At 37.3% G+C, this 9,202-nt stretch overlaps 3 protein-coding genes across 3 annotated transcripts; 2 read left to right on the top strand and 1 right to left on the bottom strand.

Annotated features, from left to right (window-relative positions):
• Positions 1 to 1,861, top strand: LOC130729791 (protein COFACTOR ASSEMBLY OF COMPLEX C SUBUNIT B CCB1, chloroplastic). Its single transcript, XM_057581628.1, has 4 exons — positions 1 to 350; positions 449 to 570; positions 1,052 to 1,204; positions 1,347 to 1,861. Exons 1-4 carry the CDS (start codon positions 27 to 29, stop codon positions 1,531 to 1,533), a joined length of 786 nt encoding a protein of 261 aa, XP_057437611.1. The 5' UTR covers positions 1 to 26; the 3' UTR covers positions 1,534 to 1,861.
• Positions 1,862 to 1,920: 59 nt separating this feature from the next.
• LOC130729790 (cytochrome b-c1 complex subunit Rieske-4, mitochondrial-like) lies at positions 1,921 to 4,668 on the bottom strand. The gene is made up of 2 exons (XM_057581627.1): positions 4,410 to 4,668; positions 1,921 to 2,788 (listed from the first exon to the last, which is right to left on the bottom strand). The coding sequence occupies exons 1-2, from the start codon at positions 4,588 to 4,590 to the stop codon at positions 2,145 to 2,147; spliced, it is 825 nt and encodes a 274-aa protein (XP_057437610.1). The 5' UTR covers positions 4,591 to 4,668; the 3' UTR covers positions 1,921 to 2,144.
• A 3,600-nt stretch (positions 4,669 to 8,268) lies between these two features.
• Positions 8,269 to 8,862, top strand: LOC130721989 (F-box protein At4g00893-like). Its single transcript, XM_057572583.1, has one exon. It carries the CDS (start codon positions 8,269 to 8,271, stop codon positions 8,860 to 8,862), a length of 594 nt encoding a protein of 197 aa, XP_057428566.1.
• Positions 8,863 to 9,202: the final 340 nt, after the last annotated feature.

The raw sequence follows: 9,202 nt of genomic DNA, 5'->3' as shown, positions 1-9,202 counted from the left end.
CCCTTATCCTTTCTCTGCAACAAGCTATGGCAGCAAAGATGTTATCATCATCCCCACATCCACACCCTCTCTGTTCTCTCCCATTTCACACCAACCTCCACAAACTACAACCATGGCTCGGGTGGCAGCAGCTGCAGCAACAACACCCTCCAAGATCAAGGAAGCTCCACGTGTCACTTCACGACGCTGCCACCTCATCTTCAGCTCTTGTGCACCTAAACCCCAGTTCTCTGCTGTTGCTTACAGAGAGTGCTGGTTATTCCATGGCCAGTTATTACACTTCTCTTGGTCTCTTTGTTATCTCTGTTCCTGGCCTTTGGTCCCTCATCAAACGTTCTGTCAAATCCAAAGTAAGTCCTAATTGTGTTACATTTTTTGTTTTTGAGGGTTTCTTATTGTTGTTGATATGGTGTTTTGTGTTTTTGACAATTGGAGTGTGAAAATGTAGATTGTGAAGAAGACTTTCATAGGTGAAGGTGAAAAGAAGCCACCAAATCAGGTTGCAGGGGAGATACTATCATTCTTCACTCGTAACAACTTTCAAGTGACTGATAGAGGAGAAACAGTTACGTATGTCACCTTTACATCCCCCTCAGTTTCCATCTCTAGCTTTGTTATTATATACCATCTATCTGCATGAATAAATTTGGCATCCACTTTAAAAATAAAACACAAGTTTTGGAAGTGTAAGTACCGTTTAGCCATTAATGTAATCAGGTTAAATAATTGCATTACTCAATGACACTTGAAAATTACTAATTTAATCCTTATGTTTTGGGTGATAAATTATTAATCTAATCCTTGTATGGGGCTAATGTGTGCTATATAGTCAATCCCTATAGTTGTATGTGATGGTTTAAGATGAATGTATAAAACAATGTGTATTGTGCAAGAGTCATTTTCTTTCATTTTATATCATATGTCTCTGACATGCATTTATTGGTGTGGGTTAAGCAAGTTACAGTCTTCTCCTGTTTCTTCTTTTTCTTTTTAATGATTAGTTTAATGAAGCTATGCATCTAATACCAGTTTTTGTTCTTCTTCTGTGAAGGTTTGAAGGAATGATGGTTCCCAGCAGGGGCCAAGCAGCACTATTAACTTTCTGCACTTGCATCAGCCTTGCAAGTGTGGCACTTGTGCTTACCATAACCGTCCCTGATTTTGGTAATAACTGGTTTGGGATTACCATCTTAAGTCCACTGGCGTAAGTGAAAGCATTGACAATAACTCTTTTTTTGTTGAAATTTAGATTAGACTTATTTATGCATTTATGAGGGTAGTTTAACGGGAGGTAGTCCAGAGAGGCCTAATATCTGTGAGTTTTGATGCCTTGGGCATTTATGCAGAGGTGCTTATTACTGGACTCGAGCATCTAGAAAGGAGCAGATTAAGGTGAAACTAATAGTTGGAGATGATGGGACCTTATCAGAGATCATTGTTCAAGGTGATGACCAACAAGTAGAGGAAATGAGAAAGGATCTCAAGTTTAGTGAAAAGGGAATGGTTTATGTTAAAGGCATCCTTGAGAGGTGACCCATTTCATCAAACAGCACAGCAGGAGGTAAAGGAATTATCGAGTGGGCCTATCAAAAATTGCCACAGCTTGTACTTTGGAACAAATGTGGTAAACCAGTATGTTCAAGCACCTAGTTGATTCAGACCAAAAGAGAAGAAAAAAAATCCAGCTGACAATTTTGAGATTCGCCTCAGGCTCACCAGCATAGACTGTATAGTTCACTAAATAATTACGATTCTTACTTTCGAGTTGTGTGTTCTCAACATGTTCAGTGACTACTTTTTTGATTCGTTATACACCCAGCACAACACAATGTATGCATAAGCAAAATGCCATATTCCCCAATTTATATGCTAAGCAAAATTTTCAGATGTTATTCATGATATGAAAAATACAATGCAATATGCCTGAAGTCATCAGCTTCTAAACATTGAGATGATAAGAAAAAAAGCCAGGGGATTATTGATACAAGTCTTGCCAAGCAGTAAAACTTAAAATTTCAGTTACATAAACACTTGCTAACGTAACAAAATAAGTACCCAAGGCCAAATATGTCTGGTGGCGCATTTCGACATTATCAATAAATCAAAAAAATTACTCATTCCACCAAAGGAGAGCAGCGAGGTTTTCAACCAATCATCAACTTGTTTTCCTCCAAGAAGGTATAAGTTGGTACCTCCAGATTGTATGGTGCTGGTCCCTTCCTAATTCTTCCGGAAATATCATAGTGTGAACCATGGCATGGGCAAAACCATCCACCAAAGTCACCAGCATTTGGCAAAGGAATGCAACCAAGATGTGTGCAAACCCCAATCACAATGAGCCATTCTGGGTTCTTGACTCTCTCTGAATCCTGCTGGGGATCACGAAGAGAACCAACATCAACACTGTTTGCCAACTTAATATCATCTTCTGTCCTGCGCCTGATGAAGACCGGCTTTCCACGCCACTTAACAGTCACGGTGGTGCCTGGCTCAATGCTAGAGAGATCGACTTCAAGCGAAGCCAGAGCAAGAACATCCTTACTTGCTGACATGCTAAGCACAAACTTGAGGACAAGGAGACGGATTAGCGAGGCATAAACAAACCTACCCCCTGTTAGGACAAAGTAGGCAAATGCCCTTTTGCTAGGGTCACCTGGAGGAAATCGTTCATGATTGTGGTCATCATATACAATCTTAGAAGAAGGGTTCTTAACAGCTGCAACAGTTGCTGGAATTTCAGGAATAAGGCTGTTTTCTTTTGTGTGCACCAGCGATTCAGTAGCAAATCCTGGATGAAATCGAATCAAATCAATTAATAGAGTAAGTTTAGTTTGATAACAATAACAAATTAAAAGAAGAAAGAGCTAGCCTGAAACCTGAAACTAACACAATCAAAAAAGATCAACACAGGCACAATTACAAGCAAAAGCGCACCCCCAAAGTAACATAATGTACAACCGCAAATTGTTTACCTGTTAATTTTGACAAGCAATCCTCCCAGAATAGATAACCCTTATTAATAACAGAATTCTTTAACAATTTGTTATGAATTATTGATGTAATGATACAGAAGAAAGGTAGCTCATAATGGTGGAACAAAAATATATGGTTCAGCATACACAGAACAATCACGATGACTATCAAGCCAATCGAAACGTGTTCATCACCAATCCGCTTAAACAGCTTAATAAGTAATATACCATAATTTTCTTCTTTATTAAAAAAAATGACTACCTTAAAGCCAACATCAAAAGCAAAAAACAGCTACTGGTCTATGTGATCAATAATTCTATGTTATGAATTGTTGATTTAATGATACAGCAGAAAGGTAATTCATAACGGTGGAACAATAATATATCATTAGGCATACACAGAACAATCACAATGACTATTCAAGACCTTCAAAACGTGTTCATCACCTATCCAACTAAACAGCTTAGTAAGTAATATACCATAATTGTCTTCATCATTTTAAAACCACTTCATTGCAGCCAACATCAAAAGCAAAAAACAGTTATTGGTCTACTTTATGATTTCACCGAATGAAGTTTTAACGATGGCACTGAAAATGATATCAGGTGGTTAGGCAGCAACTTCTTTAACATGCTAGTTAGTATCCATACAAACATAAAAAGAGAGTTCCACCACTTGGGGTCTTCTACACATTTCCTAAACGCAAAATCCATTGTTTTTACCATAATTCAGCCTGTCTCGTATCAGAGATGCCCTTCCAGAATTGATAAACAATCAACGTTCAACAACAACTAAACTTTCAAAATGAAAGCACAATGAATTACAACTCCATTAGAATGGGATTAGACGGACAACATTTTGACCATTAAATTCTTAGCAACAAATAGCTGGCTTCATTTTTTCCAAACAGGCCAAATGAGGTGAGACAAGAACATAGCCAGCTTAAATCCAAATAACACCCAGAAAAATCAAAAGAAGAAAAACTACTTAGGCATATCGAAACACCGAAATTAAGCAAAAAAGCATCACGCACCGCCTCTGCCTAGGAATCCAATTTTCAAATTCCAAAATGAAAATATGAAAATTGTCCCCAAGAAGACGAACACAAAATGAAAATCTTCACATCAAAATCCAAATCTATCGAAGAAGATTCAAAATTGGGATCAACAACCCAAACGCTTGTAAATCATCCACCACCACATCAAACTTCTCAATTTTTTCATCATCATCATACATAATAAGCAGAAACATCCAAAACCAGCAAACCATCGAATCAAGTGCGAAAATCGTCACAAATCATGCAGAAATGAACCCTAAATCCAACAAATCAAACCAATCGAACAAATAAAAGCAACAGCGAAACGAATCGAACTTCGAGACCCGAATTGAATCACAGAAATGAAATAGGGGTCGGGGAAAAAGGGGGAAACCCTAACCTCTGAAGGGAAGAAAGAATTCGGGTCGGAGAGAGAACGGGTCGGATCCGCGTTCATCGGAGGTGGAGGACGGTGGAGCGAGGGGGTTCCGGGAGAGGAACGCGGAGGCGGCGTGGTTGGTCCTCCATGGAGAGGAGGAGGAGAGAGAAGAAGAAAGCCTCTTAGCTGCAACCCTCAACATCTTCTTCAGCCTTCGATTTTTGCTTCGTGAGGATGATGAAGCATTTCTTTTCTTTTACTACAAAAATTAAATTAAACAAAAACAAAAAAAAAACGATCACGCTCGCAAAAGGGGGCAGAATCACACGTCTCTGACCGTGTGTGATTGACCAGTGTTGGGTTTGGGCCTCTTTTTGGGCTACCCATACTATAGTCCAAAAAAATGGTTTGGGTTTGGGTTGCTAGTTTTCAAATTTGGGTCATACAATAATTTTTTTGCGGTTTTTTATTAAATTGTTAATCATCAAATTAGTCTTTCGCAATTGACAAAAAAAAAATTTAATCGTTCGCTTTGTTACTCGATTAAAATTTTGACTTTAATTGAAAATAAAGAGTAAACTATCCCATGTTTTGGAAAATGTTGACTTTGATCATCACTTGTAATTAGAGTTCTTGTGACTTTACCAGGTGTTGACCAAAGTTGACGTGGCATATCAACGTCGTTTTTAATTAGATTCCACTGGTGTGGGGAAGGGGTGGGGGAGACTGAGGAGGTTGCATGGTGGCTGGGTGGAGGTTGGGTGGTTGCTAGGGGAAGGAAGAAGGAAAACTAAGATGGGGGATGAGGAAGAGAAGAGAAAATTTGAATGACCAAAACTAATGTGAAAAATTTGCATAAGCATCTTACATCTTACTACAATTACTACATGTTGGTGATTGGGCAAAAAATTAATACATTTGTGTTATGACATCATGAGTCTTTATTTTAAATAAAAAAATTAGCTATCAGCTGGCTTTGGATCTCTTATTCAATAATATGTCAAATAGGACTTGTACATAGACCCTCTCAAAATAAGACATTCAATCAACACATGTGTTTGTGGCGGTTTTAAACCACCACAACTTACTAAGTTCTAAAAAAGGTGAAAAATGTATTTATGGTGGATCTTCTAACTCCCCAAACCGCCAAATTTTTTTTATAACCAAAGTATGTCAATAGTGTTCTAACAAGGCTTTTTTCGAATAAGCCAATTCATTTGGGACCCCACAGATCCACTCTTTTTCCTATTGAAAGATCAGCCTTTTGTAAGGTCCAAAAATAGGCCCTTTAGCATGCAAAAATAAAATTGTGCAAGGTTGCACAACCCACTATTTTTGTCTGCTACCATAGGTAATTTGGTTTTTTATTTTTTTTGAATTTAAAAATTTAATATCTTTCAACTTCTGACACACACTTATTCAATATTATGTTACGACCCCAAGCTATATTTAGTTAATTTTATTATAGTCTTCTACCACCTTTCCTCCCCTCAACCTCCACTTCCTCTGTCACAACCATCTCCACTAGATCTTCCCCTCCCCCGCCAACAACACCAAATGCCAAGACACCTTTCCCCGCATAACCTCCACTTTCTCCGCCATAACCACCACAAGATCTTCTTCCACTCCCCATTGATTACACCAAATCCTAACATCGAGGTTGGACGAGCATGCTCTGCATAATTTGGACTGGGTATCCATCATGAAGGATATGTACGAATAATCACAACAGGTACCAACACACACAACAATTCAACAACCACATCATCAAACTGCAACAAAAACATCATTAACAAGCCCCAATCACTTACTAGTTGATATTGAAACTAATTTCACCACCGGTCTAGTCGTACCTAGGAGGAACGACACTGAGGGTAGCAGTCACTTCAAGACTGCAGCTCGACAAAACTCAACCATCGGTCGTCTCCATAGCTCCATCATTTTCCACTATCGTTATCAAACTCAGTCAGCCCAACCATTGATATGTTCTCAAACATCGCGCTTTGTGACATTTGCAATGTGGAGCACTTCCTCTGAACACCCTTGCTTGTATCTGGCAAGCCCTCTTCAAAAGGGTGTTGGTAGGTTGTTTGTCGTAGACTCATAGGTGCTGAATTTATCATTTTTATGGTGACTTGGTTACTGTAAACAAGTTGAGATGAGATGTTTCTCAACTTATCAACTAGTTAACGTTAAATACATGCCTTTCCTGTCCCAGTCTTATCCATATGGTGTGTTTGCTTGTAGAAGTGAGAATATGAACGGAGAAGATAAGAGTAGATTCTTTTAGTTAATTAGTAAAATAGACATTTTTGCCCAATATGGCACGATGGAGGTGCTAAAACATTGCGAGGTATACCCGTAGAAGACATTTGAACGCTTAATTTATTGAGGGAGTTATGAGAGAATCTCAAAGTCTTAGAAGAACACAAAAACATGTAAAAATCAATAATACCTTAAGTAAATGAACGAGCACACTTATATTTAGGCGAGAAATACTAGGGGTACTCCAAATTAAAAAAAAAAAGCAAAATCAAAAGGCATACGGAATATACAATAAGGAGGGATAAAACAAAAGTAACACAACTCCCCTGCACCATAAAACTATTAAAATTTATTATTCTATTCCCCGTTTGATGAAAGTATTCTAAAAATACTTTTATGCAAAGTGTTTCTCACAATTAGAGTTTTTTATCCTATAATAACTTTATTTTGTGTATTAAATTGCTCTCACAATTCCAATTTGAGTGTGATGGAGTTCGAATGTCTCCCGTAAAATGTAATTCTAAAGATTAAATTCTCGACCTAAGAGTTTTAAATAATATTTTTTACCATTGTTACTGTTTGTCTGTTTTTAATCTTTTTATATGTTCTACCCCTCGTTCGATTTATTTTTTTTTTAATTTATACTCCAATTATAAATGTAGACTATAAATTTTAAAATTTTATACTGTTTTTATTTAAATTTTTTTAAAAATCTTTGGGATTCTTTGTATTCGAAATCTAAATCTTGGAGATTCCCTTTTTATTCACATTATTATTATTGGTTTCTGGATATTTTTTTTATTCACACAAAAAATGAGAAAATATCTTGTTTTTACTTGATTTGTGGAATCATTAGTTATATCAAACATTTTCTTAGCACAAAAGACACAACTTTAATTTCAAACACGTTTGAGGAACCTGATATGTGTTTCAAAAAAAAAGGGAACCTGATATGCATTCGAAATCTTTTTGGTTCTTTTTTTTTCCTTTATTTAAATTAATTACTATTATTGGCGTTAGGGATAAAAATTAAAAATAACATGGTTTCAAATTTTGAATTAAGGGAATCCAAAGATTTAAATTAGTATATTGACTAGATTTTTTTTTATAAGCAGTATATTGACTAGATGACAATAGATAATAGACTAGAGTAATAGACTATGGGTTGGAGCCCCCCTATATAGAATCAATCAATAAACTATATCAAATCTAAACAGTAACTAGACGATAGTACGCTTGAAAAATAAAACAAGAAGATAATACGGTGATAGAAATAACTAATCTATTAAGATTTTTTTTTGGTCAAGGAGGATCTCTAATTCTGGCGATCCTGCTCGTCTTTTTCCTTTCACCAAAACCCTCAGACAATACTCCAAAACCCTCTTTACTAATTAGGTTCCTTCTCCAATTCGCTGCTCGTCTTTGTTACTTCTAGATTACTTCCACGATTTGATTTATGTGTTCATTCACACTCCAACAATGCTATGTAACTGATAGGGAGGGTTTAAAATTGTGGTTGCTTCGTAATTAATTTTAACTTTTAGCAAGTTAGACTTGAACAAGTTTCACTTTTTTTATGCATAGTATTGTGAAGGAAGGAAGCAAGGTGGAATTGATGTCAAAGGTTGAAGGTTGGTCAAATCTTCCCTACGACGTGCTTTTACACATTATTGATGGTTTGGGACTGAAGGAGTTGCAGAGCCTTCGTGGTGTTTGCAAAGACTGGCGCGATCTGGTTTCAAAAACTTTAGTGGAAAAAATTGAATCTTTTGGAAGTGATCCTCGGTTTCTTGTCTATGATTATGATAGGGAAGCTGGTTCCAAGTGTTTCATGCTAAGGTACGAGTATTACTTGTTAGGGTCCCTGATTCGCATGAACGACAATGTTAAGATCAGCCTCACCATCCCAGAACTTGATGGGGCAACTTGTCTTGAATCTTGTGGAGGAGGGCTACTAGTCTTTCGCGGCGGTTCAATGTTCTTTTTCTGCCCCTTTTCCATAGCAAAAATAGATCTCCCAAGGTGTCCAGCTTTCACAGAACTAGAACTATCTAGCGGCTATGTTGCAGCAGCAGCATTTTCAGCCCCTCCCACTAGTCAGAATTGCATTGTTGTTGTGATTACACACTGGAGTAATGATGAATTACAACTGCAATTGATTTCCCGGGGACATGACACATGGGCTAAGTACAAGTTTTATGGTGCATAAACTCGTAGTCATACAACAATGACTGCAGTGTTTCGTAAAGGGGTGTTTCAATTTGCGGACAACTTGGGTGGGGTGGTTGAATTTGATGCTACTGCTAAATCAATCAAATTTCTACGTTCTTCTAGAGGCTGCGACAAGTTTTACTGGAATACTTTCATGCATAGATTGAGATTGCATGAAAACACAGATTCAATTTCTTATTGCGGGACTGTATTTCAACTCAATGTTTGTAACCGTACACTTGAGGTTGTAGTTCAGGGTAATAGCCTTGTTGGCGGATCTCAAAGTCATAGTTGGCTTCGTTGCCTTAAAGGAGTATTCATCCAGCCAAGATTTCACA

Source organism: Lotus japonicus, chromosome 1 (assembly GCF_012489685.1).
Source record: "Lotus japonicus ecotype B-129 chromosome 1, LjGifu_v1.2".
Classification (NCBI taxonomy): domain Eukaryota; kingdom Viridiplantae; phylum Streptophyta; class Magnoliopsida; order Fabales; family Fabaceae; genus Lotus; species Lotus japonicus.
This window is presented reverse-complemented; position numbering and strand designations above follow the sequence as displayed.

What these genes read in the sequence shown, in the direction of transcription:
- LOC130729791 (XM_057581628.1), top strand. Translation starts at nt 27, where the DNA reads ATGGCAGCAAAGATGTTATCATCATCCCCACATCCACACCCTCTCTGT. An exon ending in AACGTTCTGTCAAATCCAAA is followed by an intron (nt 351 to 448) that starts GTAAGTCCTAAT and finishes GTGAAAATGTAG; the next exon opens with ATTGTGAAGAAGACTTTCAT. An exon ending in ACCATCTTAAGTCCACTGGC is followed by an intron (nt 1,205 to 1,346) that starts GTAAGTGAAAGC and finishes GCATTTATGCAG; the next exon opens with AGGTGCTTATTACTGGACTC.
- LOC130729790 (XM_057581627.1), bottom strand. Translation starts at nt 4,590, where the DNA reads ATGTTGAGGGTTGCAGCTAAGAGGCTTTCTTCTTCTCTCTCCTCCTCC. An exon ending in ATTCTTTCTTCCCTTCAGAG is followed by an intron (nt 2,789 to 4,409) that starts GTTAGGGTTTCC and finishes GATTTCATCCAG; the next exon opens with GATTTGCTACTGAATCGCTG.
- LOC130721989 (XM_057572583.1), top strand. Translation starts at nt 8,269, where the DNA reads ATGTCAAAGGTTGAAGGTTGGTCAAATCTTCCCTACGACGTGCTTTTA.